General features: G+C 49.6%; 1 protein-coding gene across 1 annotated transcript; it reads right to left on the bottom strand.

Moving 5' to 3' along the window:
* Positions 1–1,542: 1,542 nt before the first annotated feature.
* Positions 1,543–9,284, bottom strand: LOC101571737 (membrane-spanning 4-domains subfamily A member 6D-like). Its single transcript, XM_004646931.3, has 7 exons — positions 8,938–9,284; positions 8,244–8,521; positions 7,339–7,473; positions 5,121–5,177; positions 3,216–3,422; positions 2,395–2,496; positions 1,543–1,657 (listed from the first exon to the last, which is right to left on the bottom strand). Exons 2-7 carry the CDS (start codon positions 8,385–8,387, stop codon positions 1,562–1,564), a joined length of 741 nt encoding a protein of 246 aa, XP_004646988.2. The 5' UTR covers positions 8,388–8,521; positions 8,938–9,284; the 3' UTR covers positions 1,543–1,561.
* Positions 9,285–15,802: the final 6,518 nt, after the last annotated feature.

The following is a 15,802-nucleotide window of genomic DNA, read 5'->3' on the forward strand; positions in this document are numbered from 1 at the left end:
GATCTGTGTGGCTTGCTGGTGTTCAGCTGTTCATTACGTTCCCGTAGCCTCCTCTGTCTCTGCAAAGTTGCCGGTGATGTCTCCTCCTCCCTAACTGATTTCAGTAAGTTCCTGGCAGTGAGGATTGAGGCTAGAGGGGGAGCACAGGAGGCAGAGATGGCTGCTTTGCATGCAGGTGACCTTCCTCCCTGGGGACAGGAAGTGGACCTAAGTGGTTGACGCTGTGATGCTGGTCCACCAGGTCAGTACTCTGTCTGTCTCTGTCTGTCTCTGTTTCTCTCACTCTCTTTCTCTCTCTCTCTCTCTCACTGTCTCTCTTATTTATCCCCCACTTTCTTAGCAGAGGTGTACTCAGTTCTGTGCTCAGATATTAATGTCCTGAACAACATGCATTTCATTTCACTTCACCCTTCGCTTTTTAGAGTAGACGTTTCTTGAGGCCAGGGAGCACTCTTTATTCACTGGGAACCCTGGAATCTGAATAATGTCTAGTACAGAAAATATTGTGACAAACACTGAGTGTATGCTTCAGTTCAACTTAATGTGCACATGTCTTTATCTTGGTGTCATGTCCTCCCAACCTATAGGTGAATCACACCCTGGGCAAAGCAGCAGGGGAACTGGTGTGGTAAGTGTGTTTCTGCTTGTCTGTGAGTGTTGAGCAGTAACACAATTTACGACTGTTCTGTTTCTTCTGGAAATCCGAAAGCTTCTGCACTCACTGGATGTGAATGACAGATAAATATCCCTGATCAGCTTTTGTTTATTGGTTGAGCTGTCAGTGGAAAGTAAATTACTTGACATTTCCCTTCATATTTATCATTATTGACTTACTCTGTGCCTCAAAGAAAACCAAGAAAATAAAATGTGCAATCACATGGAAGCTGCATTTTGAAGTTAATCTCTTTTGTAAAAGATCCTGTGACTGCGGGGGAGGAGACTGTGTCTCCCAATGCATGTGGAGGGTGCAGGTGATGAGAGCCAGAGCCCCAACACAGGCACAGCACCATAGCAGGAGGGGCCACGCCTACCGGGCTAAGGGGACCAGGACAACGCTGTGCCCTGTGTGTCAGCCAGGTCCACTGCAATGCCCCCTGTTGCTCCCCGGGCCGGTCTCGCTCCTGCCCCAGCTCAGTGAGAAGTGCTTCCGCAGCTCTACCCAGCGCGGTGAGGCGCAGTGAGCAGCGCTTCCGCAGCTCTACCCAGCGCGGTGAGGCGCAGTGAGCAGCGCTTCCGCAGCTCTCCCCAGCGCAGTGAGGCGCAGTGAGCAGCGCTTCCGCAGCTCTCCCCAGCGCAGTGAGGCGCAGTGAGCAGCGCTTCTGCAGCTCTCCCCAGCGCGGTGAGGCGCAGTGAGCAGCGCTTCCGCAGCTCTGCTTCTCCTAGGCGCAAAGCCAGGCAAAGGAAGCCAGCGCCCCTGACCGCACACGTCCACCAGGAGCTCTGTCGCTCACTGGGAGGGTGCTCACACTTAGACACCTCGAGCTTTGCTCTCTTCAAGGACTATCTTCTCTGCTACCATAGAGACCAGACTACTGCTTCTGAGTAGTTTATATTCCTTTTATTAAGAACTGATCAGCTCTTCATACCCAGGCTCTTCTTGGGCCTTTGAGAATATGGCGGGATTGTTCTTGTGACTCTGGGGCTGGAACAGCACACTCTGGAAGGAGGGAAACACCTCAGATTACTGACCTCACGCAGGTGAGCTGGTGCCGCCTCCCCAGCTGCACACGCAGAACTGCAGCTGCTCACGGCAAGGGCAGCACTCTGTGAAGTTCTCTGCATGCCTGTGACCATCAGCCTGGTACTCTGCTCTTGTGAGTAACAACTTGAATGAACGAAAGCGTTTTAGTTCTGTTCAGTGCAGCCCTGCATTCATTGTAATGGTAAGATAATATCCCAGGCATTTGGTTCAGAAGTACTTTAGTTACTTTGTAAGGAAAAAGAAAGAAAGAAAAAATACCCGGGTCACAGGAGAGACAAGTAGGGTATAAGAAAGAGCTTGGTGCCACTCATTGGGCAGGTCCTCCTCAGCAAATCACTGTACACAGAGGGCCGCCGCTATGGAAGAACCTGCTCCCGCTCAGGAGGGTGGAAGCCAGGCTCGGGGGTCCTGCGTGCCAGTGCACACTCACAGCAATGCCAGGAAGGAAAGGAGCTTCCCAGAGCCGCTGCTCCTGTTTGCACCGCACAAGGGCTGAAGCCGCTGACCTGTCAGGTGAGCTCTCTCCACCTGCAGCGAGGCCCAGGCGCTGGACCCTCCAGGGTCATCTGCTTCCTTCCTGCATATCTTCATCTCGTGCAAACCACGAACCACTGCCCCTAGAGACCCGCGGCGAGGGCCGCACTTGCCCCACTTGGGGAGCAGGAGAAACTCGGGGCGCCTCGCTCACTCACCCCAGGGAAGTCCGCCTGAGCTTGTTTGCACCACAGCACGGTGGTGAGCACAGCCAGGCAGAGCTCCAGCGCCGTGCACATCAGCATCACAGTCACGGTGCCCTGAAAGGCAGGAGGCAGAGGTCGGGGCACTGGAGCCCCCAGGCTTCTTCCTGCATGGAGGTGACTCCTCCCTGAGAGACCGTGGAAGGATCCACAGGAGGAAGAGTGTTCTGCTTGGCCCAGTAGTCAGCTCAGGGCTACCCCGTCTTAAGAGAGTGTCTCTGGGATCAATACTTTTTTTTCTTTGTACCAGGGATCTACTCGGGATTGCACAGCTGAACTATCTCCCCTGTTCTTTGAGATCAATTCTCATATTTCCTGTTCTCTGGTCCTCCTTTCTGGGTCTGATATCTGCCCTGACCAAGTTCACCCTTATCACACGCATGCGCGCGCACACGCACACACACACACACACACACACACACACACACACACACACAGAGTAGGCTTCTTGCAGAACCACCTGACCAACTGAGTCTTTCTGCTATGCTTTCTTTTCTTTCTTGCTCATTCCACATACAAAGCCCCTGGCTTAAACATTCATATTTTTTGTCTCAAATCAATGTCGATGACTGTTAAGACATTCTCATCAACCTTATTTTCCATTTAAAACCTATACTCCGTACCCCTCAGCCTGACCCGTTACTGTCCTGCGGTCTGTGCCCTTCTGTTCCCTGGCCCTGGGCTTCCCCCAGATCATGGAGATCACAGAGAGGCTGAAGTAAGGACGGCGACACATCAGGGCATCCCAGCGCTCCTCACAGTGCAGCCGCACGCACCATCAGGCTGGCTTTGGCGGTGAAGCAGTGAATGTCGCGGTCCTCTGGATGGTAGTAAAAGTAGGACTGCGTGGTTGGGCTCAGCTTCCTGCTCAGCTCACACTGCCGGAAGGCAGACTCCAGAGCAGCCAGTGTGTAGGACAGCAGCGCGATGCCCAGCAGAGCCAGGGCTGTGCTCAGGACGCCGCAGGCCAGGCTGCCCTGGACCTGGAAGAGACAGGAGCGAGACCACGCCATCAGGGGCCATGGCCATTTGGACCTCTTCCTCAGGCCCTGCAAAGGTTCACTCTCTCCGCCTACTCTAGGAGGTCCTTTCTGCACGTGGCCTTGGTGCCTACATAATCTCTGATTCTAGAGGGAGGCCGGGTGCTGAGCGACAGAATCCATGATTCTGTCCCTGTCCTTCTCCTAACAGTTCCTGTTGTGCACAGAACATCCACCCCTCACCATGCACTCTTAACCTGGGTGTGCAGCCAAGCTGCCTCAGCTGGGCCTATGGAGTCCTGGCAGTGTGGGGAAGGCAGAGGTCAGCCTCAGGCTGGGCACTGCACGTTCCCTGATGGCCCATGTGTTACAGGCTGAGTCATCTCTGGTTAACGGGGGTCACTCTACGTGTTGGGGGTGAGCGTGATGTCCATAGTGTATAGACTTAAGAATACTCCAGGCTTTTTAAAAATTAGATCACTCCTTCACCCTGAAAAGGGTTCCAGGATGAGTGACAAGAATCAAAGTTGCTATGTGGGTACCTCCAGGAGCTTCAGCTCACCTGAGGCTGCAGCCTGTATCCCTGAGATCCCTCATGCTTCCAGTGGGGCTAGGAGTCCTGTATGCTCACAGAGACTCCAGAAGTACACAGACCTTATATGAGTAACATGCTAGTCAGTAGGGCTGTTTCCAGCCACACGGATCTCTTATATTTCAGAACAATTACATTAGTATTAAAGTTTAGTGTGTCAGCTGCACCAGCCACTGCAATAGACACCATAGAGGTACCACGCTGAGGTGACCAGGGAGAGATCTGACGATGCCACGTCTAGTAGCTCAGGGTCTGGGGCGAGGTCTTGAACATGGCTGTAATTTCAGGAGAGAGAGAGAGAGAAAGAGAGAGAGAGAGACAGAGAGACAGAGACAGAGACAGACAGACAGACAGACAGACAGACAGACACTGCTCTGAACACTTTCTCGTGCATCTCTTGGCTTGCTGGCAGAGTCCTGCATAAGCAAGACTCTGTCCTACTGCACATGTTTGATGTTCTCTTGGGGGAGTCTCAGGAAACCCCTGGGGGACACAGATTGGGTAGGGATGAGGCAAACCTTTGTAGATGATAATGTTTTGAGCTCTTACTCCAGTTTTCCTCTCCCTGCCACTTCTAACTTGGGTTTTTCCAAGAAAGTCTTAAAAGCTGATTCTTTAGTCAACAGTAATGACCAAAAATAACTTTGTGCCTGGAGTTTACATTCAAACCAACACTGTTAGAATTCTGGTGAAACAGATGAATAAATGAAAACCAATCCCTTATGCAAGTAGCATTTTAACAGGGGTTTCCTATGGATTTGATACATGGGATTGTACCAGGAATCCACAACGAATACACGCACTTTTTACTAACACTGTTTAGTTTCTTCACTATTAAGAAGACAAAGTTGACAAATATTATCAGTATAATCAACCCATCAGTGGCAGAAATTTTCATGTGAGATTTGTGGACACCTGCTCAGACCACACCCTTTAATATAGAGCACCGTGGTGGAGGAGGGGTGTCTCAAGAGCTAGCAAGTGGAGGATCCAGAGCTAAATGCTAAATCTCATTAGGGGACCTTGGGATCCAGTGTCCTACAATGAGCCAATGACCTGCAGATTCCCGTTTTTAATCCATCAGACTGGGTTGTGGTTCCCAAACTCACCAAAGGCTTAACTGATTTCTTTTCTGTGATGATGGAGAGGCATCCAGTGATGATAAACTATTAGGGAAAGAGGAGAAAGTTGTCGGGTCAATGCCCATTTATGGTGAAGCTACGCAGGTACAGCATGGTCTTCATGAAAAACTGTCATGGGAAAGTGCTGGAGAAAATATTGTCAGTGCTAAAAGATACATCTGAAGACACAAATTTGTCCCTTTGCATACACTACTGTTACGGCTGTCTGTTATGGTTTGGGTCTAGTTGTCTGTCAAAGCCTCATGCAGTCATGGGGTGGACTTCTAGAGTTTATGATAAACTCATGATCCACTAGGATTATGGGTGTGAGTGCTGCTGGGATTATGGGTGTGAGTGCTGCTGGGATTAGGAGTATGGGTGCTACATCCAGCCTGGGGTGGATAGCCTGAATGTAACTTAAGGGAGACACACTTGCCCTCTGCTGCCCTTGCTATTCCTCCTCCCTTTTGCTTTTGCAGTTTTGCTGCCTTCCACCACCACGAACTGCTGCCCTCTGCCATGTGCCACTTTGCCATGGAGCCAGCCGAGTATGAACCGAAACCTTTATAAACTGTAAGCTAAATAAGCCTTTTCTTCCTTAATTTTGGGTGTTGGGCATTTTGTCCCAGCAAAGAGTAAATAGTAACTGAGACACTATGACTAGATGTCCACTGAAAGCCACATGTGGTCATAGGTGGGACTGTCAGGGTGGCTCCTTCTAGAGTGTGTGATGCTAGTATTAATGGTGTGAGACTGAGAAATCAGTCCACGGGTTGATCTGGCACTGCCCTAACCCCAGCAGCCTAGATGTAATACAAAGGGGGCCGAGAGATGCTGGTGAGGCCCCCCTTCATTGCTTTGCTCCTGTCTGCCTGGTTTTCCTCTGCAGTTCTTATCTGCCATGACACCCTGCCTTGGAACCAGCTGCCTACAGACTGAAACCTCTACAGTTAGCTAGCCAATTTTTTCTTCTCTTAACTTTGGACATTAGGCATTTTGTCTTAACAATGAGAAAAGTAACTGCAAGAGGCGTTCAGTAATGGCCAAAAGGCAGATGGGCACAGAACCCTGTCGCTGGAGCAAAATGAGGAACTTAGCAGTCAGGAAATAAGGATCTGTTGCTAAGAGAAAGAAATAATTTAGAGCTCAGTGTTCTTTGTAGAAGTACAGGAGCAAATGATCTGAACAAAGAAGTGGAGCTTGTCCTGTGGCCTCTGTGCTTCCTGTCACAAGCACAGTGTCATGTTCAGTGGTTTAAACATGTAATCATATGGACACCCTTGAGCTAAATCCCCCTAAAAACAAAAAGCGAGAAAATGAACTGAATATATTATTTTGAAAAGAAGAGTTTCAAATGGCCATAAACTATATGAAAATAGGTTCACCATCTCTAGCCATCTAAGAAATGCAAATTAAAACTACATTGGTATGGCCAGGGATACAGCTCAGCACCATAGTGCCTGCCTGGCAAGGGCGAGGCTGTGAGTTCAATTTCTGGTACAAAAAAGATTCCATCTCGCCCCATCAGAATGACCGTCGTCAACAGTGTAAGCTAATGAACACTGGGGAAGATGTGAAAGAAAGGGGCCTTCCTACACTGGAGGCAAGAAGAAGAGCGCTGTGGGACAGAAAAGCTGCTGTGTGAGAAGGACTGACCAGCTCAGGAGAGGTGTCCTCAGAGAAAAGGGACGCCACGCCCACGGCAAGCCACGGCTAAGTACCAAGCCTCTCCTGAGGATTTCCAGGCCATCAGCGCAGAGCACAGAGTTGCTCCTTTGACCTTGGTTGTCGCTAACTGCTTAGACACCAAGTCTTCCGCCCCCCCCCCCACCTTTCTCACAGCGTCTGTGCAGCCTCTGCACATGGGTGACGACTCGCCCTGATGCTTGTGGCACTAGATGGAAGGGTACTTTTCCAAACCTCGTCCTGCTTTGCAACGTTTGGAAAAACTTGGAATGATACCACTGATCTGATAGAACTCAAAATGATAAGGTAAAAAAAAATCTAAAAAATAATGCTTATAAATGAAATAGATTCGAAATAAAATAACGCCTGTCCTTCTGCACACCCAAGCCCTCCCTCCCTGCACCCGCAGTGTTACTGAATCTTTGCTCCCCGCAAGCAGAAAGGCAGCAGGCCACACGAGAAGAGTCTGAGCTGTGGCCTCCTGCGCCCCTCCTGTCCCTGCCTGCCATACTGTACTTACACACAGGGCTCCTACAAATGGGTAAGCAGATTTTATCAGTATTGAAAACTCAGTGGTAAAACGCGGGGAAGCCGGAGCCACCGCCAAAATGATCCCCAGGCTCAGCACCATCACGCCGCACAGGATCTGGATAGCCTGTTGGAAAAGGAAGAGCGTCGGAGATTCGCAGGAACACAGGGGTGGCGGCGCCTGCTTGGCCCTCCGTGCTGCTCAGGCGCGCTTTCTGGCGGCGAAGATGCAGAACTGAAAAGCTGTGCACAGGAAACCAGGCCTCGGCTACCTGCGCAGTGCCCTGAAGCCTTGGGCCCCTTGTGGCCCTCAGGTCCTGGTCTCTCCGTGACCCTTGTCCCGAGGCTATGGCCAGTATGGGACAATCTGCATCCAAAGTCATTCTCCTCTCTCTTGTGGGAAGGGGGCCATCTGCATGCCCTCCAACTGCCTGCAGCACCGTCCGGATGCTGTCCTCGAAGTCTCCCCAGCCCCCGCGAACGCACAACTCGGGGCCAGCTCTCTGGAGCTCACAGCCTCTCCATCCCTGCAGCTGCTCTGAGCACCCCAAAGCTCCGACTGGAGAGGCAAAGCCGGACTCTGCACCCTGAGAGGCTCACAGCGCAATAGCAAGCGACATATAAAACATGTATTTCCTCACCGTTCGTTTCATAGAGGGAATATAAAGAACAGCAACATAAAATACGAAAGCACTTACTAACACCACAAGCCCTCACATACTCGCGCTCACTGTGAGGGGACCCTGCTCCGCGTCGTGGCACCACCTGGAAGGACTGAGCAGTCCGCGCTCGCTCGGCCTGGCAGGCGTCCCCGCGGGGACGCTGGCTCTCCAGCCCCGGACCGCGCAGTCCGCCCTGCCCTCCGCCCCACCCCCGCGTGGCCGCAGCTGGCTTTACCCCGAACACGTTGACCTCCGCCCGCAGCCGCTTCTTCAGGCTCTCCTGCCTCGGGGTGCCGGGCTGAGGCTGCCCGGTGCGGGGCAGGTAGAAGCCCTGGTCGGTGAGCACCGCGGTCGGCTCCTCGGCGATGCGCTGCGACATCCTGCTGGCGCTGCCCGCGCTGCAAAAGTCAGCTGCGCGCTCTGCTCCACGCGCAGACTTGACCTGCAGTTTAGGGAAGCAGCCTTGGCGTGTGGGTCAGAGGAAACCAGAGTCTCGGGTTCTTGAGATTTTTCCTGTAAAGAGGCCCAGGATTTCAGAAGCAAACGCTCACGTGGCACCCGCGGTGCAGCCGGCGCCCTTCCTACCCGCGCCGCAGCCTGCCTGGGTCGGGTGCACGTCACCTCCCGCCCCCCCCGCCCCCCCTGAGCTCCGACGAGGCCTCAGCCGTCCTCCTCCTTCCAGCGTTGCTAGCCGGGGGCTGCCCGTGTGTGAGCGGCCGGCGGCAGCGTTTAGAGCCAAGAGTTCTCCTGGCGGCCACCTCGCGGCCCCAGGTGGTGGTGACCAGGACCACGCAGGCAGCGAGAAAACCGGGAAGGAGAGGTGGGAGCAGCCGCTGCGGACGGCCTGTGTGCCAGGTCCCTGGGGCCAAGAGCGCTCAAGGAGCCTCAGGCAGAATTGTCCCTCGGGTGCGTCTCCCAGCGTCACCCACCTGTGCCTGTGGTTCGGGCTGATGGTCGGCCGAGCTCTGAGTCCCCAGGAGGCTGCAGTTCGGGTTCCGTGGTCCTGATCCACAGGGGCCACTTCTTGTCTCCTGCAAGCCACCAGCCCCATAGTCTGCCGCTTACAGCTCCACCGCATGCGAAAAGCGCGGCTTGTAGGTTTGTGAAATGCCCGGACTTCCCTTCTGGCAGTTACTTAGTACTCTGAAAAAGTGCTTGTGGAAACAGCTCCTGTTGGGAGAGTGGAAGTTACTTCGCCTGGCGCGCACGTGGACACCCGTCCGCAGGAGACTGAAGGGCACGTAGGTCTGTGTTCTCGAGGCTTCAGGTTCTAAGCTGATAAATAGGAGTAATGCCCACAGAGAAAACTGCCTCAGTGGTAGGAGGACGTGTTGATGAAAAGCTCTTCTTCCTTGTCACAGCGCTTGCTAATAGGTAACTAATAATAGCATTGCTAGGAACAGAAAAATGAAGGCTAGCACTCCATAATATAGATTTCACCACATTCATAACAGTAGCGATGGCAAAGATTTCAATAAACGGTCTCTCTTCTGTGGCCAAGAGCAGTAATGATGAACATTAACAATATTTTGCACTTTTGTGGGTCAAGGCAGGAGGATCCCAAATTCAATCCTAGGCTGGGTAACTGCAGTTTAATTAGACTTTGTCTCAAAATAAGTAATAATAATAATAATAATAATAATAATAATAATGATAGCAGCTAGACATGTAGCTCAGTGCACAGGCCTTTGGCTCAGAGCCCAGAATCCCACAGAGACTGCCGAATAGACTCTTGCCATGCTGAGTCCTAGAGATCAGCCTCAGGGAGAGTCTAGATTTGCTCAGACATTTGTGGCAAGTGGCAAATGACCCTCCACGGCTCTCTTCCCTGATTTCCTGCTGCCATTTCCCATCATGCCCCAGGCCCTAGCCCCAGCACAGAACCCAGCTAGGTGGGCAGCAGCTCTGCCTGAGCCCCCCAGAGGGGGAGCTTTGTTCCTGAAGGGACAGAACAGATGCCTTCCCTCCGAGTGTTTCCTGCTAAACCAGTTACATCTGCACAGCTGAGCAATGATTGGCTTTGCGGTTTTCCTTTTATTATCAGCAGTTTAGTGATCTTAGAGGAGTTTAAGGGTCACATGCAGTAACACATCCACACAGTGGGCCCAAAGGGTTTGCTCAGGGTCTTCCCTTCCCTACATGTCTGAGCCGTATATTCTGTGTCAATGTCAGTCTCAGTCTCTCTGAGTCTCTGTGTCTCTGTCTCTGCCTCTCTCTGTCTCTCTGCCTCTGCCTCTGCCTCTCTGTCTTTGTCACTGTCTCTGTCTCTCTCTGTCTCTGTCTGTTTCTGTCTCTGTCTGTCTCTGTCTCTGTCTTTCTCTGTCTCTCTCTGTCTGTCTCTCTGTCTGTCTCTCTGTCTCTGTCTCTGTCTCTCTCTGTCTCTTTGTTTCTGTCTCTCTCTGTCTCTGTCTCTATCTCTCTCTATCTCTTTCTCTATCTCTCTCTGTCTCTCTCTGTATCTCTCTGTCTCTCTGTCTCTGTCTCTCTCTCTGTCTCTCTGCCTCTCTCTGTCTCTCTTTCTGTCTCTCTCTGTGTCTCTCTGTCTCTCTGTCTCTTTCTCCTTGTCTCTCTGTCTCTGTGTGTCTCTCTGTCTCTCTGTGTCTCTGTCTCTCTTTCTGTCTCTCTCTGTGTCTCTCTGTCTCTCTGTCTCTTTCTCCTTGTCTCTCTGCCTCTGTGTGTCTCTCTGTCTCTCTCTCTGTGTCTCTGTCTCTCTCTCTGTCTCTGTGTGTGTGTCTCTCTCTGTCTCTCTCTGTCTCTCTCTGTCTCTCTCTATGTGTCTCTCTCTCTGTGTCTCTCTCTGTCTCTCTCTGTGTCTCTCTCTGTGTCTCTGTGTCTCTGTCTCTGTCTCTCTCTCTGTCTCTCTCTGTCTCTCTCTCTGTCTCTCTCCCCCCCTCACCTGCTCTTGTTTTCCTTCCTGGCTTCATAATCTTTGCACAGAGGACTCCTCCCTCTCTGCTTCCTCAGCTCTATCCACACCCTCGGCTATCTCCAGAGTGTGAGCTCCATTGCCTGGACCAGGAGTGAAGGGCAAGTGTGACAAAAGCACTCGCCCACTCATAACCCAGGACGTCTCCTGGCTCTGCTGACGGCCTTGCAGGTGGAGGACACGTGCTGGTGTGGGGCTCTGTTCTGTGCTCTGCGGGGTGCCTAGTGGACTCCCAGCCTCTGCTCACAGAGCTGCGACAGCTGGCACTGCCACCAGCTATCACCAACACCCACTAAGGGGAAGGAACGAAGCCACTGATCTAGAAGCAACAGTGATTTCTGGGACTCCTATGAAAAGGTAGATGGCAAAAACCTGCAGTGTTTTTTAAAACCAAATCATTTTTAGATTTTAATTTTTAAAATTTCTACTATCTTAAAATGCATAGAATCCAGAAGGTTAACCACTTTGTGTGGACAGTTCAGTGCTATTGTCATCCTATTTCCTGTGTAACAGATCTCTAGAAGTTTTCCATCTTGGAAAACCACTAATATTTCACCCGCCCCTGCCTGGCCCAGGCGGCTCTCTGTCCCCTGGAACTCCCCTTCTTCTTTCTGTTCCTCAGAGCTCTGTGACCACCCAGTGCCCCACAGGATTGTGGTCACCCATATTTACTGGGCGTCTCTGTGGAGCTGAGGCCTCCTTTTGCAACACCTTCCTGATTGGATTCAGATTAATTTGCTTTTTGTTATGAAATGTGATCCTGCCTGGAGCTGGAAAGCCTTCCTGGCTTTCTCTGTGGGTATCTTGGTGATTTCAACCCGGCTGTTATAGCTTGTGTCCGGGTGTCCTCCCAAAACCTCATGCAGTCACAGGAGGTGGGCTTCATGGAGGTTTCTGAATCTAGTTTCTGATTGATTTTAGTGCAAGGTTGGGATTAAGGGCATGAGTGCTGCATCCGCTGGAGAACAGGAAGCCTGCATACCATAGAGGGGAAGGAAAAGGATTTGCCCTCTTCCTCCTTGTGTTGCTTCTTCCACAGCTGCAAACTGTTGCTCCTGTGTCTCCTGTTTTATTTAAGAGTACTTGGTGCTTAATGATCGTGATTCACCTCTGTACTTCAGGGTCCTCGCCTATCTCACACACTAGGGACCCCTTTCCATTGATGCATTTCTGAAGCATCTAATGTCATCTCCCCAGTGGAATATTGCTCTTTAGAGTTTGGGGAACAAAGGCTGGAAGCTGGGGTGCCACGCCTGCCTCTTTTCCCTGCCTGCACATCCCACCCTCCCTAGGCCCAGTGTGCAGATGCTCTATCAAGGGAAGAACTCAGAGGTCCTAAGGGTTTGGGATGCAGAACACTATTTTGCAAGAATCTTTCTCCTGCTCATGACATCTTGTGGATAGTAATGACAGGAAGCCGTTGGGTCACACAGCCCCACCGTCCACTCCAGCATTCAGCAGATTCCAAGCAGGAAGCACCCAGCTCACCATAAGCAGTTTCACAAATCTACCAGCCCTCCTCATTGTGTCAGTGAGAAGCTTCTTTCTGCAACAGGGTAAAAGAAGGAAGCGTAGTACAAATAAAATAAGAATCATTTTCCAAAAATGCGTATTTAATCAAAGTGTGCAGGCACTCTCTGAGTGGGAAAATTTAATAGCTACAAAGGAATCTCTAGTGCTTTCTGAACTCTGTGCATATCTAAGTGATTTCAGTAATAAAAAATTTCATATGGAAAAGTATTAGCTTCAGACCAATCTGAAGCTAAATTGGTATTTTTCTTTAATAGCTTCTATCTGCAAACTGTCTTGAAATATCTCTGCTCCAGTAATTAACTTGGCCCCACCATTAGAAAGATAGCAGTTTTCTGGTTTTGACAATAATCATGGCTGTCTTCACAAACCAGTCCCTAAGGTACTACCTCAGGTACCATGTGTTTGGTTTTTTGGAGGTGCAGTAAAGAGATAGGAAAGATAAAAGAAGGCTTTGGAGGGGCAGGTTTGGTGACACCTGAGGAGCTGATTGGAGTTTCCCATGAATGCACAGGAAAGGTGAGAGGAAATTGTATCCAGAGCTGGGGGGGGAGGAGGAGGAAGTGGTCACTGGGCAGATAACAGTGTCTGATAATTTAGCCACTTCTCCTAAGGCCAGAGCCTGCCACTGTGCTTTGTGTCCCCATTTTGGGAACCATGCATCTCATGCTGACATAGGATCTGGGACAGCTTTCTCACAAGAAGTACACTTCTACACATAAATAATTTATCTAAGAATGTACTGCAGTTACATCTTATTTTTTTATTCCTTTTATTTTTAAAAATAAAGAATAAAAAATGGTGAGACTGGAGATTACAGTTCAGTGGCACAAGTGCCGGCCTGGCAATACAGGGTCCTGAGTTCAATTCCTGATACCAAAAATCAAAAGAAAGATTTAAAAAACAAAAAATAGTAAAACAATTAGAGACAATACAGAATTTCACTAAATAAAATGAAATTCAATAGTGGTTCATATACTGCCTATCGTTGTCTCTACACTAGTTCAGATGACAAGATAGAAGCATGCAAAACTGATCAAAAATTATAAATTAAAAAGAAGAGAGAAAAATGTAAGCATTAACTGCTCCTTTCAATAGATCAACAATACAACTATACAAGATACATATATATATATGTATATATATATAGTTTTCCTTTCCCGTCTTTCTTTTGTCCTTTCCCTCATCCCAGTTTTTCCTTCCAATTGAGCAGCTCTTTCCCTGTCATATTATCCATTGCACCTCTCAGATTTTATTTGCTCCTTCAGGCTCTTACACTAGGGAGACAATACGATGTTTACACATGTGAGTCTGATTTACCTCACTTATGAGTGTGGTCTCTCATTGCACCCATTTACCTAGAATAGCTTCGAGCTTATCTCTTTTATATCTGAGTAACATTCCATTGCATAAAAAGACCACAGCTTTCCATCCATTCCTCAGGTGATGGGCACTTGGTTGTTTCCAGCAGTTAGCTATGACCAATTGAGCTGCTGTAGCGTGGGCGCACGTATATTGCTGTGTTCTGATGGTGCTGTTACATCTTCTAAGAAATGGCTATTTGTAGCCTCATAGCAGAGTTTCTGTTACTCATTACCTAGGTGAAAAAGTTGAGTGATAAATGTAGGCTGAGACAGGACGTACAAAGGCAAACTGAGTAGATGCCAAAGCTATTTAGCGAGTGCTCATTTGGGGATGGTCTTAAAGAATCAGCCTGCCGATTAATTTTAGGGTATTACTGCAAATACTTCACGCTGAGGGCAGCCAGTGGATACCTGCTTAGTCTGTGTGGGTGGCTGTGGAAAAAGCAACAGAGCCCAGGTGATCACTCAGCGCTCACACATTTTTCAGTTTGGGCAGCTGGGAGTTAAAGCCCAAGGCCCTGCGCCCCCATGTCCGGTGAGAGCACATGCTTGGCTCACACTTTGCCATCTTTTTGCTGTGTGTTCACATGGTAGGAGGGAGTGAAGGAGCCCTTGGCAACCTCTTTTTGAGGGTTCTGATTCCTTCACAAAAGCACCACTGTCCCGGATGCATTGTATCCCAGACACGCTCCCTCCTAACACCGGTGCGCCCAGGGTTGAGGTTTCGACGACTGAATCTTGGAGGACCCTAAGACTCAGGGCGCAGCAGCACAATGCTCAAGTGGTCAAAGAAAGCTCACCAAATATGGAGTGTGCTGACATTATTTGCTTCCTCATCTGATATAATGGATAATTAGGAAGTTTACAACATTGCTGATGCCGTGTTCTGGCTAAGTAGCCCGGATCTATGAAGAAAGAAGAAATTTCTAGTACACAGGGCAATCTTCAAAACAACAGGTCCATACAGCAGACCTCCCAGTGGCTCCTCACACAGTCACAATGCTGTTTTTGGGCCTATGTGTCCCCATTCCCTCTGCTGTCCTTGCCTCCTCCACTAGCAGTCACTGCTTTATTCTCTGTCTTCAACTTCCTTTTCCTTGTAGATTCCGCCTATATATGAGGTCAAGGGGTGCTCTCCTGCCTCCACTTGACTGATTTCACCATGATGAAGGCTTTCTCCCTCATTCACATCGTAGGAAATGACAGGGGCTCTTCCCTCAGGCTGAACTTCATAGGCACGTGCGGCCTGCATCACTCAGCCATCAGTGGGCACCTTTGGGTCATTTCCACCTGTTGGCTGTTGTTCATGATGCTCCAATGAATGCAGGAGCCCAGAGTTTTCTGATGGCTGTGAATTTAATTTCCTTTGGGCATGTGTCAACAAGAGGGACCCCTGAGTCCTATGCTAGTCACATTTAATCTTTTGAGGAGCCTGCATATCAGATGTTCTCAAAAAATATCAGCTGCATCAGTGCATGCATCAAGAATGTGCACGTCTTCTTCCCCTTTTGTCCACAGCCTGGCCAGCACTCCCCTTGTGTTTTGACAGCTGCCATTCCTTCTACAGTGTGGGGATGGCTGTGGCTTTGGTTTGAATTTCTTAGGTGATCATGGTCTCCACATGATCTCTGGCTGTTTATTTTTTAATCAATTTCTCCGCCACTTAGTTGTGTAGGTCCTTTTCCTGTTTTTCAATTGGCTCATTGTTTTCCAAAATTAAATTATATGTGAATAAGCACATATGTTGCCTTTTTACATGGTTTGCTTTTATGTACAGAAGCTTTAGTTTGACGTAGTTGCATTTACTTATTTTTACTCTTATAGACTGGAGTTTGGTATGATTTCCAGAAACATCATTGCCAATTCCAAGGTCAAGAAATTTTCTCTCTTGTATCCTGTGATTTTAGAACTTATATTTAGGTCATTTATGCATTTTGAGTTGCTTCTGCATATGGCATAAAATAAGCATCCAAT

This window comes from Octodon degus, unplaced genomic scaffold, assembly GCF_000260255.1.
Source record: "Octodon degus isolate 3935 unplaced genomic scaffold, OctDeg1.0 scaffold00283, whole genome shotgun sequence".
In the NCBI taxonomy this organism is placed as follows: domain Eukaryota; kingdom Metazoa; phylum Chordata; class Mammalia; order Rodentia; family Octodontidae; genus Octodon; species Octodon degus.

Coding starts and splice junctions, on each gene's coding strand:
- LOC101571737 (XM_004646931.3), bottom strand. CDS start 8,387: ATGTCGCAGCGCATCGCCGAGGAGCCGACCGCGGTGCTCACCGACCAG. Junction 7,474..8,243: donor CGGAGGTCAACGTGTTCGGG/GTAAAGCCAGCT, acceptor CTTTTCCAACAG/GCTATCCAGATCCTGTGCGG. Junction 2,497..3,215: donor CCGCCAAAGCCAGCCTGATG/GTGCGTGCGGCT, acceptor CCTGCCTTTCAG/GGCACCGTGACTGTGATGCT.